At 44.7% G+C, this 16,582-nt stretch overlaps 1 protein-coding gene across 10 annotated transcripts in view; it reads right to left on the bottom strand.

Annotated features, from left to right (window-relative positions):
* The window catches only part of LOC110503044 (neurexin-1a), a 747,078-nt gene that overhangs the window by 440,745 nt on the left and 289,751 nt on the right, over window positions 1-16,582 (bottom strand). For all 10 annotated transcript variants that reach the window (XM_036960883.2, XM_036960887.2, XM_036960882.2 and 7 more), the window contains one exon: window positions 6,258-6,461. In XM_036960883.2, coding sequence (XP_036816778.2) covers window positions 6,258-6,461 — 204 coding nt within the window. The remainder of the gene's footprint in view (window positions 1-6,257; window positions 6,462-16,582) is intronic.

The following is a 16,582-nucleotide window of genomic DNA, read 5'->3' on the forward strand; positions in this document are numbered from 1 at the left end:
TTTTGTATAACATGCTGTATGTATATGCTGCTAAAGAACCACGTATTGTTGCTGCTACACAGCCTCTCTAGCTTTCTCTCTCTCTATGATTATACAGTGAGTCAGTATTGTGCTGTGAGAAGATAGAACTGACCCAGACATCCTACCCAGGCGGCCCTGCCAGTCGTGTGTCGTCAACCACAGCAGAAAAGTGGTCGCAAACAGCCAAAGACCAACGCCAGCCAGCCCACACAGGGAATGCTTTAAAAAGAAAGAGGGGAGAGAGGCAGGAGAGAGGAGGGAGACAGAGGAGAGGGAGGAGGGATACCTAGCAATATAAGGGTAAGGGGAACCGAGTAAAACCAAGTAAAGAAAGTATTAAAAGATGTCCCAAAAAAAAGGAAAAATCTAAACAAAATGTTTTTGTCTGTCATCATCAGATCAGATTTCAGAAGATATCTATGGTAACCATGGCGATATGGGTTGTCAGTCCTGTAACCAGACGATGTGGGTTGTCAGCTCTGTAACAGTGGTGATCTCAGCCCCCTGTCAGTGTGAGGTGCTGTTGGGTGCTGCGACAACAGGCTGCCCTGAGGTTGACATACCGGCAGAAAGTATTGCCAGAGTCATGCTTTCTCCTGCTAAATGTCTCAATTTAGGGAGCCCAATTCTGTTTAGACTGTGGAAAAGAGAAATAACTGGCTATGACATCCCACAGCCATGCTCTGTTTGGGAGATATCCAACCTTTTCAGTGACTGATTCTCTCCGTTGCTCCATGATGAGAGCAAATAGACATAAACAAAGGGCTCGCACGCACACACACACACGCACGCATGCACGCACGCACGCACACACACACACACACACACGCACACACACACACACACACACGCATGCACGCACGCACACACACACACACACACACACACGCACGCACGCGCATGCACACACACACACACACACACACGCACGCACGCACGCACGCACGCACGCACGCACACACACACACACGCACACGCATGCACACACACACACAATACCGGTCAAAACTACTCATTCAAGGGTTTCTCTTTATTTTTACTATTTTCTATTTTTACTATTTTCTTTCATTGTAGAATAATAGTGATGACCTCAAAACTATGAAATAACACATACAGGATTAAAAAAAAGTGTTTAAAAAAATCTCTAAATGTTTTATATTTGTGATTCTTCAAAGTAGCCACCCTTTGCTTCGATGACAGCTTTGCTTCACCTGGAATGATTTTCCAACAGTCTTGAAGGAGTTCCCACATATGCTGAGCACTTGTTGGCTGCTTTTCCTTCACTCTGTGGTCCAACTCATCCCAAACCATCTCAATTGGGTTGAGGTCGGGTGAATGTGGAGGCCAGGTCATCTGATGTAGCACTCCATCACTCTCCTTCTTGGTCAAATAGCCGTGACACAGCCTGGAGGTGTGTTGGGTCATTGTTCTGTTGAAAAACAAATGATAGTCCCACTAAGACCAAACCAGATGGGATGGCGTTTCACTGCAGAATGCTGTGGTAGCCTGCTGGTTAAGTGTGCCTTGAATTCAAACTAAATCGCAGACAGTGTCACCAGCAAAGCACCCCCACACCATAATGACTCCTCCTCCATGCTTTACGGTGGGAACCACACATGCAGAGATTATCCGTTCACCCACACCGTGTCTCACAAAGACACCATGGTTGGAACAAAAAATCTGGACTCCAGACCAAAGGACAAATTTCCACCAGTCTAATGTCCATTGCACGTGTTGCTTGGCCCAAGCAAGTCTCTTCTTATTATATGTATCAAGTACTGTTTTTGCAGCAGCAGCAATTCGACCATGAAGGCCTGATTCACACAGTCTCCTCTGAACAGTTGATGTTGAGATGTGTCTGTTGCTTGAAGTCTGTGAAGCATGTATTTGGGCTGCAATTTCTGAGGCGTGTATCTCTAATTAACTTATCCTCTGCAGCAGAGGTAACTCTGGGTCTTCCATTCCTGTGGCAGGCCTCATGAGAGCCAGTTTCATCATAGAGCTTGATGATTTTTGCGACTGCACTCTAACTAACTTTCAAAGTTGTTGACATCTTAAATGATGGACTGTCATTTATCTTTACTTATTCGAGCTGTTCTTCGAGCTGTTCTTGCCATAATATGAACTTGGTCTTTTACCAAATATGGCCATCTTCTGTATACCACCCCTACCTTGTCACAACACAAATGATACATTAAGAAGTAAAGAAATTCCACAAATTAAAGTTTAAGAAGGCACACCGGTTCATTGAAATGCATTCCAGGTGACTAACTCATGAAGCTGGTTGAGAGAATGCCAAGAGTGTGCAAAACTGTCATCTCCGCAAAGGGTGGCTATTTGAAGAATCTGAAATATAAAATATATTTTGATTTTATTAACATTTCATTTTTTTGGTAACTACATGATTCCATATGTATTATGTCATAGTGTTGATGTCTTCACAAATATTCTACAATGTAGAAAATAGTAAAAATAAAGAAAAACCCTTGAATGAGTAGGTGCTCTAAAACTTTTGACCGGTAGGGTATATGCACACACACAGACACACACACAGACACACACACATACATACACACAAAAACCAAAAAAAACACACACCCAGGCACACACACCCACACACACACACACACACACACACACACACACACACACACACATACACACACACACGCAAATACACAAACACACACACATGCACAGACACACATACACACACCCTCTGTTATCTCTATCACACTGAGAACTGGGAGTGCAGACAAAAGGCAAATGCCAGATCCCATTTTATACAACAATAAATGTCCACATGAGCGTTTATTCTCCATTGTTTGTTTATCTATGCACTTTCATCACTGTATGAGCTACGTTCGGTAGCACATAAACAGCTGACCGGCGATGTGTTCTAATTGAGCTCGGGAAAGTCTCTGTCGGTCAAAAGTCTGACCTCCTTCTTGTTCTTTTATTAACTCTTTTAGTACCTTGTCTTTTTACCAACTGTTGTGCTCTTTTTATGTATTATCTATTGATTAGATTTACTACTTTACATCTATTATGTAGTGTTGGGGAAGAGCTGCAAGTCAGCATTTCACTGTAGTGTTGTGGAAGAGCTGCAAGTCAGCATTTCACTGTAGTGTTGATGAAGAGCTGCAAGTCAGCATTTCACTGTTATGTTGAGGAAGAGCTGCAAGTCAGCATTTCACTGTAGTGTTGGGGAAGAGCTGCAAGTCAGCATTTCACTACAGTGTTGAGGAAGAGCTGCAAGTCAGCATTTCACTGTCATGTTGAGGAAGAGCTGCAAGTCAGCATTTCACTACAGTGTTGAGGAAGAGCTGCAAGTCAGCATTTCACTGTTATGTTGAGGAAGAGCTGCAAGTCAGCATTTCACTGTAGTGTTGGGGAAGAGCTGCAAGTCAGCATTTCACTACAGTGTTGAGGAAGAGCTGCAAGTCAGCATTTCACTGTAGTGTTGAGGAAGAGCTGCAAGTCAGCATTTCACTACAGTGTTGAGGAAGAGCTGCAAGTCAGCATTTCACTGTAGTGTTGAGGAAGAGCTGCAAGTCAGCATTTCACTACAGTGTTGAGGAAGAGCTGCAAGTCAGCATTTCACTACAGTGTTGAGGAAGAGCTGCAAGTCAGCATTTCACTGTTATGTTGAGGAAGAGCTGCAAGTCAGCATTTCACTGTAGTGTTGAGGAAGAGCTGCAAGTCAGCATTTCACTACAGTGTTGAGGAAGAGCTGCAAGTCAGCATTTCACTACAGTGTTGAGGAAGAGCTGCAAGTCAGCATTTCACTGTTATGTTGAGGAAGAGCTGCAAGTCAGCATTTCACTACAGTGTTGGGGAAGAGCTGCAAGTCAGCATTTCACTACAGTGTTGGGGAAGAGCTGCAAGTCAGCATTTCACTGTAGTGTTGAGGAAGAGCTGCAAGTCAGCATTTCACTACAGTGTTGAGGAAGAGCTGCAAGTCAGCATTTCACTGTAGTGTTGAGGAAGAGCTGCAAGTCAGCATTTCACTACAGTGTTGAGGAAGAGCTGCAAGTCAGCATTTCACTACAGTGTTGAGGAAGAGCTGCAAGTCAGCATTTCACTGTTATGTTGAGGAAGAGCTGCAAGTCAGCATTTCACTGTAGTGTTGAGGAAGAGCTGCAAGTCAGCATTTCACTACAGTGTTGAGGAAGAGCTGCAAGTCAGCATTTCACTACAGTGTTGAGGAAGAGCTGCAAGTCAGCATTTCACTGTTATGTTGAGGAAGAGCTGCAAGTCAGCATTTCACTACAGTGTTGAGGAAGAGCTGCAAGTCAGCATTTCACTACAGTGTTGGGGAAGAGCTGCAAGTCAGCATTTCACTGTAGTGTTGAGGAAGAGCTGCAAGTCAGCATTTCACTGTAGTGTTGAGGAAGAGCTGCAAGTCAGCATTTCACTGTAGTGTTGATGAAGAGCTGCAAGTCAGCATTTCACTACAGTGTTGAGGAAGAGCTGCAAGTCAGCATTTCACTACAGTGTTGAGGAAGAGCTGCAAGTCAGCATTTCACTGTCATGTTGAGGAAGAGCTGCAAGTCAGCATTTCACTGTAATGTTGAGGAAGAGCTGCAAGTCAGCATTTCACTGTAGTGTTGAGGAAGAGCTGCAAGTCAGCAATTCACTGTAGTGTTTACAGTGCTGTGTACTGTGTACGTGACGAAAACACTTTGATTTGTCTGTGATGCCAATAAGGTTACAGAGGCAGTGGAGGAACCACACAGATATGTAATACACTCGAGTGTATGTGTGGTCCCTCCATAGACCAGCACAGTTCTAGAATGTGTTGACAATGGCAGCCATCTTGGTCAGGTCTATTTAGTTCTATGGGAGGGACAATATTAGATATTAGACATCACTTGTACCACTGTCACAGAGCACAGACTTCAGACCTGGGAGTGTAGAGGGCTTGGACAGGGCTGATAGGAGATGTAAGGAATAATCCAAATAAGTCAAGTCAGACAGGGTTGAAACTTACAGACAGGTCACTAGCGGGTAAAGAGGGGACTAGCGCTAAATATTGAGAGCACCAAGGGGGACTGAAAGGATGGTACCAGTATTTAGGGTTCAAAGCTATAATGGGATTCAGGGTTCCGGATTAAAGTGTCTGCACATTTTTATATATTAAATATTATATCTGGAGATTAGGGTTAGATAGAGTAATGTGTATATCTGGGGCTGGATATGGGTGCAGTGGGGTATGTGTTTGGGGCAGCGATCTGGCCGTAAGGGTTAGGGTGGGGCAGCGATCTGGCTGTAAGGGTTAGGGTGGGGCAGTGATCTGGGGGTAGGGTAGGGTGGGGTACAGGTGGAGTAGGACATAAAGCATTCCCTGATGGGTCAGAACGACAGCGTGCTCATTTGGCAGTGAGCGGAGAGCCGCAGACTCTGGCCACTGAAGGGTTCAATACCATCCCCTTCTATTCAACATAATATACAGTATATCAATAGCTAACAGGGTAATGTACAGCATATCAATAGCTAACAGGGTAGCGTGTGAGTATAATATACACTGAACAAAAATATAAACGCAACATGTGAAGTCTTGGTCCCATGTTTCATGAAATGAAATATGCATTAACAATATATATATACTTTTGGACACAAATTTGTTTACATCCCTGTTAGTGAGCATTTCCCTGTTTGCCAAGATAATATATCCATCTAACAGGTAATGCAGTCAAGAAGCTGATTAAACAACAGGAATATTTATATCTGTAAAAAAAAAAAGAATTCTTATTGGCTGGGCCTGGCTGCCCAGTGTTTGCCTGGCTGCCAAGTGGGTGGGTGTATGCCATCCAAGGCCCACATATCACTGCATCCCTGCCTAGTCATGTGAAATCCATAGATTAGGACCTAATTTATTTTTTCCAATTGACTGATTTCCTTATATGAACTGTAACATCAGCAAATCTTAGAAATTGTTGCATGTCGCATTTAACTTTTTGTTCAGCATACTGTAGATGTAAGATAGAGAGAACGAGTGTCTGTTTCAGGATGAAGAGGGTGCGATGTGTGGGAAAGTATCATATGAAACCTGTGTAAAACTATGATCAATAAACCCATGTCAGCTTGCCTTCAGCAATGTGTTCACGTTACAGTATGTGTACAGTCTGGGATGCTTGTTGTGGTTATGTCATGTGATCCATAGGCTAGGTGCACCATTTGTGTTTTGTTGTTGCAGCTGTGGCATGAGGCTATACCGCGAGGCGCAGCATTACCTAGGTTGACTGTGAGGCGGACACGGCCAGTCTCCAGCTCCAGGCGCAGTGTGTCTGCGCTGTCACGTGAAGTTGTGGCCATCAGCACGCCGTATGCCCGTTGAGAACGGAACCGCAGCGACACATCTTCAGCCTCCGTCTGCATCACCACCGGCATCTGGATCTTCATGAACTTACTGCCGTCATAACTCAGGATGGTCGCATCTGGGAAGAGGAGAGGGGGAGGGAGAGGGGAGAAGAGATAGGAAGGGCAAGATAGGAGATATAGGGAGGGGAGGAGAGATGGGGAGGAGAGGAGGGATAGGGAGGAGAGGAGAGATGGGGAGGGGAGGAGAGGAGAGATAGGAAGGGCAAGATAGGAGATATAGGGAGGGGAGGAGAGGGGGAGGGAGAGGGGAGAAGAGATAGGAAGGGCAAGATATGAGATATAGGGAGGGGAGGAGAGGGGGAGGGAGAGGGGAGAAGAGATAGGAAGGGCAAGATAGGAGATATAGGGAGGGGAGGAGAGATGGGGAGGAGAGGAGGGATAGGGAGGAGAGGAGAGATAGGGAGGGGAGGAGAGGAGAGATGGGGAGGGGAGGAGAGGAGAGTTGGGGAGGGGGGGAGAGGAGAGATGGGGAGGGGAGGAGAGATGGGGAGGAGCGAGAGGAGAGGAGAGATGGGGAGGGGAGGAGAGGATAGATGGTGAGGGGAGGGGAGGAGAGATGGGGAGGGGAGGGGAGGAGAGGAGAGGAGAGATGGGGAGGAGAGGGGAGGAGAGGAGAGATGGGGAGTAGAGAGAGGGGAGGAGAGGAGAGATGTGGAGTAGAGAGAGGAGAGGAGAGATGGGGAGGGGAGGGGAGGAGAGGAGAGATGGGGAGTAGAGAGAGAGGAGGAGAGATGGGGAGGGGAGGAGAGATAGGAAGGGCAATATAGGAGATATAGGGAGGGGAGGAAAAATGGGGAGGAGAGGAGGGATAGGGAGGAGAGGAGAGATGGGGAGGAGAGGAGAGGAGAGGAGAGATAGGAATGGCAAGATAGGAGATATAGGGAGGGGAGGAGAGATGGGGAGGAGAGGATGGATAGGGAGGAGAGGGGAGATGGGGAGGGGAGGAGAGGAGAGATGGGGAGGGGAGGGGGGGAGAGATGGGGAGGGAGAGAGGAGAAGAGATAGGAAGGGCAAGATAGGAGATATAGGGAGGGGAGGAGAGATGGGGAGGAGAGGAGGGATAGGGAGGAGAGGAGAGATGGGGAGGGGAGGAGAGGAGAGATGGGGAGGAGAGCAGGGATAGGGAGGAGAGGAGAGTTGGGGAGGGGAGGAGAGATGGGGAGGGGAGGAGAGGAGAGATGGGGAGGAGCGAGAGGAGAGGAGACATGGGGAGGAGCGAGAGGAGAGGATAGATGGGGAGGGGAGGGGAGGAGAGAGGATAGATGGGGAGGGGAGGGGAGGAGAGGAGAGATGGGGAGGGGAGGGGAGGAGAGGAGAGATGGGGAGGAGAGGGGAGGAGAGGAGAGATGGGGAGTAGAGAGAGGGGAGGAGAGATGGGGAGGAGAGATAGGAAGTGCAAGATAGGAGATATAGGGAGGGGAGGAGGGATAGGGAGGAGAGGAGAGATGGGGAGGGGAGGAGAGATGGGGAGGAGAGGAGGGATAGGGAGGAGAGGAGAGATGGGGAGGGGAGGAGAGGAGAGATGGGGAGGAGACGAGAGATGGGGAGGGGAGGAGAGGAGAGATGGGGAGGAGAGGAGAGGAGAGGAGAGGAGAGATATAGGGAGGGGAGGAGAGATGGGGAGGAGAGGAGAGATGGGGAGGGGAGGAGAGGAGATAGAGAGGAGAGATGGGGAGGGGAGGAGAGGAGATAGAGAGGAGAGATGGGGAGGGGAGGGGGGAGAGGAGAGGAGATAGAGGGGAGAGATGGGGAGGGGAGGAGAGAGAGAGGAGAGATGGGGAGGGTAGGAGAGAGAGAGGAGAGATGGGGAGGGGAGGAGAGATGGGGAGCGGAGGAGAGGAGAGGAGACAGAGAAATTAATACATTGTGAGGTATTTATTGCAAAATCTAAGTCAAGTCAAAATACTGCACTCAATATCAATTTAGCATGACAATAAATATAGCTTGACAATATAAATATTGTAACTGAAATGTATTGTATTTTGATAAAGTAATAATGATTTCAGAGAAAATGGCAATGGATTTGGCTGTCAGTTTCCAAATACATTGCAGTGTTATGGTAAATTCACATGAGGTTGGCGGTACCTTAATTGGGGAGAACGGGCTCGTGGTAATGACAGAATCAGTGGAATGGTATCAAATACATCAAACACATTGTTTCCTGGTGTATGATGACATTCCATTTGCTACGTTCCAGCCAATATTATGAGCCGTTCTCCCCTCAGGAGCCTCCTGTGTGTAAAATGTATTATTAAAACAGAAGGTTATATTTGCTAAGTCTTCAACACACACATGCACACATGCACACACTAACACACACACATACACGAGCACACACATCCAACATGGTTATGTCTGTTGCTGCAATACTCTCAGGCCCAGATTCCCACCAACCAGTAAATATGAATGTGTGTCCATGCTGACAAGTGACAAGACCACGACTGAATTCATAAACAAAGGCTCTCTTCAGACTAGAGAGATTGGACCCGTATTACATGTCAGTCATTTAGCAGATGCTCTTATTCACAGAGACTTACAGGAGCAATTAGGGTTAACTGTCTTGCTCAAGGGCACATGGAAACAGCAACATTTTGTTGCCTGCCTGCTTAGGTGACACGGTTAAATAGTCCGGTAGGGTAGTGAAGTCAGAGTAAAATCACCATGACACCACTATTCTAAAGGTGTACACTGCTCCTTACCCAGGACCTTGGGTATGAAGACAGTGAAAAGGTTTGTCTTGGCCTCAAGGATTTTATATGATGTCAAATACTATGAGAACCCACATATCAGTTCTCTACACAGTGATTCTGGGCAGATTGTTTACCACTGAGAGAAGAGGGTGTAACAACATCCCCAATAACCAGACAAACCACAACCTAATAACACAACCATTAGGACCACAGACAAGACAGACAGACAGAAGACAGAAGACAGATAGACAGTCCTGCAATTCTACACATTTTGACATGTGGTGGAGAGAAAGTTTTGCAATTTTAAAACTCATTTCATGCAATTCTACTCAGTTTGCCTTGCGGCAGAGAACAATTTTTTTTTTTACAGCTAATTTCCTGCAAGTCTACCCATTTTTACATGGGGGGAAGATACATTTTTGTAGTTTTAAAGCTAATTTCCTGCAATTCTACACATTTTGCCATGACTTATGCCATGTTAATATGATATCTGAGTGAGCGTGACAAAAAAAAAAATCAATGGAGGGCCCCTGCAGGTGCCCCTGGGCACATGCCCTTCGTGCCCGGTCGGTATTTGGCTATGATTACCATAAAAAATGTTAGCTGGCCCGTTTAGTTTAGTTTATTAGGATCCCCATCGGCTACTGTACTTCTTGTGGTCCACATACAACGTACAAATACATGATAAAGTACAGCACAAGAACACCATAAGATAGTACATTAAATGTAATTACATTTGGGGAAGACACTAAGAGAGTACAAAAATACTATTTACACACTATTCATACTGTATACATACAGTGGCAAGAAAAAGTTTATGAACCCTTTGTAATTCCCTCGATTTCTGCATAAATTGGTCATCAACTTTGATCTGATCTTCTTCTAAGTCACAACAATATACAAACATAGTGTGCTTAAACTAATAACACACCAATTATTGTATTTGTCTTGTCTATATTGAATACATCATTTAAACATTCACAGTGTAGGTTGAAAAAGTATATGATCCCCGAGGCTAATGACTTCTCCTGGAGTCAACTGGAGTCAGGAGTCAGTTAACCTGGAGTCCAATCAATGAGACGAGATTGGAGATGTTGATTCACAAGAAGCATTGCCTGATGTGAACCATGCCTCGAACAAAAGAGATCTCAGAAGACCTAAAAATAAGAATTGTTGACTTGCAAAAAGCTGGAAAGGGTTACAAAAATATTTCTAAAAGCCTTGATGTTCATCAGTCATAAGACAAATTGTCTATAAATTGAGAAAGTTCAGCACTGTTGCTACTCTCCATAGGAGTGGCAGTCCTGCAAATATGACTGCAAGAGCACACCGCAGAATGCTCGAGGAGGTTAAGAAGAATCCTAGAGTGTCAGCTAAAGACGTACAGAAATCTCTGGAACATACAAACATCCCTGTTGATGAGTCTACGATATGTAGACTAAACAAGAATGGTTTTCATGGGAGGACACCATGGAACGAAGCCACCGCTGTTCAAAAAAACCATTGCTGCAAGTCTGAACTTTTCCAAAGTGCACCTGGATGTTCTACAGCGCCACAGGCAAAATATTCTGTGGATTAAATTACAGTTGAAATAGTTTGAAAGGAACACACAAGACTATGTGTGGAGAAAAACAGCCACAGCACACCAACATCAAAACCTCATCCTAATTGTAAAGTATGGTGTAGGGAGCATCATGGTTTGTGGTTGCTTTGCTGCCTCAGGGCCTGGACAGCTTGCTATCACCGACGGAAAAATGAATTCCCAAGTTTATCGAGACATTTTGCAGGAGAATGTCAGGCTATCTGTCTGCCAATTGAAGCTCAACAGAAGTTGAGTGATGCAACTGGACAACAACACAAAACACAGAAGTTAATCAACAACATAATGGTTTTAACAGAAGAAAGTACATCTTCTGGAGTGGCCAAGTCATAGTCCTGACCTCAAACCGATTGAGATGCTGTGGCATGATCTCAAGAGAGCAGTTCACACCAGACATCCCAAGAATATTGCTGATCTGAAACAGTTTTGTAAAGAGTAATGGTCCAGAATACCTCCTGACCATTGTGCAGGTCTGATCCGCAACTACAGAAAACATTTGGTTCAGGTTATTGCTGCCCAAGGAGTGTAAACCAGTTATTAACTCCAAGGGATCAAATACTTTTTGCACCCTGCACTGTGAATATTTACACAGTGTGTTCAAAAAATGCATGAAAACGTATAATTGTTAGTGTGTTATTAGTTTAAGCAGACTGTGTTTGTCTATTGTTGTGACCTAGATGAAGCTCAGATAAATTGTTATGACCAATTTATACAGAAATCCTGGCATTTCCAAAGGGTTCACATAATTCTTCTTGCTAATGTATGTACAGTTGAAGTCAGAGTTTTACATACACCTCAGCCAAATACATTTAAACTCAGTTTTTCACAAATCCTGACATTTAATCCTAGTAAACATGCCCTGTCCTAGGTCAGTTAGGATCACCACTTTATTTTAAGAATGTGAAATATCAGAATAATAGTAGAGAAAATGATTTATTTCAGCTTTTATTTCTTACATCACATTCTCAGTGGGTCAGAAGTTTACATACACTCAATTAGTATTTGGTAGCTTTGCCTTTAAGTTGTTTAACTTGGATCAAACATTTTGGGTAGCCTTCCACAAGTTTCCCACAAAAAGTTGGGTGAATTTTGGCCCATTCCTCCGGACAGAGCTGGTGTAACTAAGTCGGGTGTGTAGGCCTCCTTGCTCGCACACGCTTTTTCAGTTCTGCACACAAAATTTCTATAGGATTGAGCTCAGGGCTTTGTGATGGCCACTCTAATACCTTGATGTTGTTGTCCTTAAGCCATTTTGCCACAACTTTGGAAGTAAGCTCGGGGTCATTGTCCATTTGGAAGACTCATAGACGACCAAGCTTTATCTTCCTGACTGATGTCTTGTGATGTTGCTTGAAAATATCCACATAATTTTCCTACCTCATGATGCCATCTATTTTATGAAGTGCACCAGTCCCTCCTGCAGCAAATCACCCCACAACATGATGCTGCCACCCCCGTGCATCACAGTTGGGATGGTGTTCTTCGGCTTGCAAGCCTCCCCATTTTTTCTCCAAACACAAAGATGGTCATTATGGCCAAACAGTTATATTTTTGTTCCATCAGAACAAAGGACATTTCTCCAAAAAGTAGGATATTTGTCTTCATGTGCAGTTGCAAACCGTAATGTGGCTTTTTTTATGGTGGTTTTGGAGCAGTGGCTTCTTCCTTGCTGAGCAGCCTTTCAGGTTATGTCGATATAGGATATAGGTTATGTCGACTCAGGTTATGTCGACTCGTTTTACTGTGGATATAGATACTTTTGTACCGGTTTCCTCCAGCATCTTCACAAGGTCCTTTGCTGTTGTTCTGTGATTGATTTGCACTTTTTGGACCAAAGTACGTTCATCTCTTGTAGACAAAACGGGTCTCCTTCCTGAGCGGTATGACGGCTGTGGGGTCCCATTGTGTTTATACTTGCATACTATTGTTTGTACATATGAACATGGTACCTTCATGTGTTTGGAAATTGCTCCCAAGGATGAACCAGACTTGTGGAGGTCTACACATTTTCTCTTGAGGTCTTGGCTAATTTCTTTTGATTTCCCCATGATGTCACGCAAAGAGTCACTGAGTTTGAAGGTAGGCCTTGAAATAAATCCACAGGTACACCTCCAATTGACTCAAATTATGTCAATTAGCCTATCAGAAGCTTCTAAAGCCATGAAATCATTTTCTGGAATTTTCCAAGCCGTTTAAAGGCACAGTCAACTTAGTGTATGTAAACTTCTGACCCACTGGAATTGTGATACAGTGCATGATAAGTGAAATAATCTGTCTGTAAACAATTGTTGAAAACATTACTTGTGTCATGCACAAAGTAGATGTCCTAACCGACTTGCCAATACTATAGTTTGTTAACAAGACATTTGTGGAGTGGTTGAAAAACAAGTTTTAATGACTCCAACCTAAGTGTATGTAAACTTCCGACTTCAACTGTTTGTCCTACGTAGTCCACTACTTTTGAAAGGGCTCGGGTCAATCATAGTGCACTAAATAGGCAATAGGGTGTCATGTGGGACGTGGCCCAGGACAGTATAGTCTCTGTTGAGATGCGTACAACAGCCTGTCAGGCAGCGAGCAGGGTAAATTAGAAAGGCTCCGAACAAAGTGGAAATAACTTGTCAAACATGGGATAGAATCATTATCTAATGCAAAGTGAGTACTTGTCCAAAATCCAATGGTGGAGCAGCACTCATTTATTTTAATGGCACACAACCATGTTTAATATCAAAATAAAGCAGGGGGAGATTGAACAAAGCAGGGGGAGATTGAATAAAGCAGGGGGAGATTGAATAAAGCAGGGGGAGATTGAATAAAGCAGGGGGAGATTGAATAATGTAGGGGGATATTGAATAATGTAGGGGGATATTGAATAAAGCAGGGGGAGATTGAATAATGTAGGGGGATATTGAATAAAGTAGGGAGATATTGAATAATGTAGGGGGATATTGAATAAAGCAGGGGGAGATTGAAACTGGAAAAGAGCAAGCATTAACCGACTCCCTGCTCTTGTTTAAGTCAAGTGTGGAGAATATGTTGAGCATTGATTCTCGCTGTTTTGTAAGTGTGTGTGTGTGTGTGTGTGTGTGTGTGTGTGTGTGTGTGTGTGTGTGTGTGTGTGTGTGTGTGTGTGTGTTCTATGAAAGACTGATAAGCCCCCAACATTTACACTAATGAATTAACCTATGCGAGTGTACTCTCGTAACAAAACATATCAACTCAGCAAAAAAAGAAACGTCCTCTCACTGTCAACTGCGTCTGTTTTCAGCAAACTTAACATGTGTAAATATCTGTATGAATCAAAAGCAACAGTCAGTATCTGGTGTGGCCACCAGCTGCATTAAGCACTTCAGTGCATCTCCTCCTCATGGACTGCACCAGGTTTTCCAGTTCTTACTGTGAGATGTTAACCCACTCTTCCACCAAGGAACCTGCAAGTTTCCGGACATTTCTGGGGGGAATGGCCCTAGCCCTCACTATCCGATCCAACAGGTCCCAGACGTGCTCAATGGGATTGAGATCCTGGATCTTCGCTGGCCAAGGCAGAACACTGACATTCCTGTCTTGCAGGAAATCACAAACAGTGATCCAGCAGTATGGTTGGTGGCATTGTCATGCTGGAGGGTCATGTCAGGATGAACCTGCAGGAAGGGTACCACATGAGGGAGGATGATGTCTTTCCTTTAATGCACAGAGTAGAGATTGCCTGCAATGACAACAAGCTCTGTCCGATGAGGCTGTAACACACCGCCTGAGACCATGACGGAGTAGATCCCACTCTAGAGTACAGGCCTCGGTGTAACACTCATTCCTTCGACGATAAACACAAATCCGACCATCACCCCTGTTGAGACAAAACCGTGACACATCAGTGAAGAGCACTTTTTGCCAGTCCTGTCTTGTCCAGCAACGGTAGGTTTGTGCCCATAGCCGCAGTTGTTGCAGGTGATGTCTGGTGAGGACCTGCCTTATAACAGGCCTACAAGCCCTCAGTCCAGCCTCTATCAGCCTATTGCGGACAGTCTGAGCACTGATGGAGGGATTGAGCGTTCCTGGTGTAACTCGGGCAGGTGTTGTTGCCATCCTGTACCTGTCCTGGAGGTCTGATGTTCGGATGCACTAATCCTCTGCAGGTGTTGTTACACGTGGTCTGCTACTGCGAGGATTGTCAGCTGTCCGTCCTGTCTCCCTGTAGCGTTGTCTTAGGTGTCTCACAGTACGGACATTACAATGTATTGCCCTGGCCACATCTTCAGTCCATGTTCACGCAGATGAACAGGGACCCTGGGCATCTTTCTTTTGGTGTTTTTCAGAGTCAGTAGAAAGGCATCTTTAGTGTCTTAAGTTTTCCAAACAGTGACCTTAATTGCCTACCGTGTGTAAGCTGTTAGTGTCTTAACAGCGGTTTCACAGGTGCATGTTCATTAATTGTTTATGGTTTATTGAACAAGCATGGGAAACCCTTTAAAATAAAGATCTGTGAAGTTATTTGGATTTCTACAAATTATCTTTGAAAGACAAGGTCCTGAAAAAGGGCTGTTTCTTTTTTTGCCTAGTTAGTTATCTTGGACATAAGTTTAATGTTGCTGGCGAGTGGGGGGAACAAGTTGAGGAGCTTGCCTATCAGTATTCATCCAGGCTTGACATGATTGACACTTACCCTCTGCCTGTGGTCATGAAGCTAGAGGCTGTGAGAAAAGTGGTCCTAGCAAAGATTCAACATCTGTTTGCAAATGTGCATATCCCACATAAGTTTCTGGGAGAAATTAATAACAAAATTGTTGAAGCAGTAAAAAGTGTTTATGGTTAAACCCATACAACACGTGGCATGGTCTTCCTTAGTCAAAGACAGGGGGGTTTAGGTGTCCCAAATATCAAGTGTAGTTACACTGCTACCAAACTGACTCACCTGTTGAACATGCTCAACAGTGATGATGTGACAGTTAGGGAGTTAGCCAGAGCCTCCCTCCTTCTTAACCTACGGAGGAGGAAGGTTCCACTGGTCATGGACACTGAGGACAACTTCCTGGGCTTCAGGAGGAAGGCCAATGGAAAATTGGAGACTCGTGCCGCGGTCTTTGTAGTCTGGACAGACTGGCTGGACCTCAACGACCTGTGTACCGGACTAGAGCTCAGGTGGACAACGACTGATATGGAAACTGAGCCAGTGACTGCCTCTGATGCAGTTCTGGCAGATCGTGGTGTTGTTGTGGAGACTTCTGTCACCCATGATGGAACATCTGATCATACATCCAGGACAACACTCCTTGGTATCAGACAAATGCAGCTATTGCAACACTGGACTGGCCTGTGGCTGCAGGGGAAACTCGCTGCTCTGGACTTTGCTGACAAATCTGTCTCCCATTCCATGTACCAGAAAGATGCCGTTGGCGAGGAAATACTCACCTTTAGGCGAGGCTACAATCTAGCACTCTGGTACCCTGCAAATCATGACACATTATATATTTTTGTATAAATATATATATATATATATATATATATATATATATATATATTTGTATTTTTATTTAACCTTTATTAAACTAGACAAGTTAGGTAATTAAGATTTGTATTTACAATGATGGCCTAACCCGGCCAAATCCTCCCCTAACCGCAATGAACTCCATTACATGAGTCAAATGGGCTCCCGAGTGGCACAGTGGTCTAAGATACTGTATATCACTGCAGTACCTGGTTCGAATCCAGGCTGCATCACTTCCGGCTGTGATTGGGAGCCCCATAGGGTGGTGCAGTTGGCCCAGCATTACTGTGGGTAGGCTGTCGTTGTAAAAAAATTAAATAATTCTTAACTGTTCTTGCCCATATTGTAAATGGCTGATGTTCATACAAGGATATGTACAGTGCAAGATATGTCCACCTTGTTGAC

The sequence above is a fragment of the Oncorhynchus mykiss genome, chromosome 23, assembly GCF_057628025.1.
Source record: "Oncorhynchus mykiss isolate SJ-2025 chromosome 23, ASM5762802v1, whole genome shotgun sequence".
Classification (NCBI taxonomy): Eukaryota; Metazoa; Chordata; class Actinopteri; order Salmoniformes; family Salmonidae; genus Oncorhynchus; species Oncorhynchus mykiss.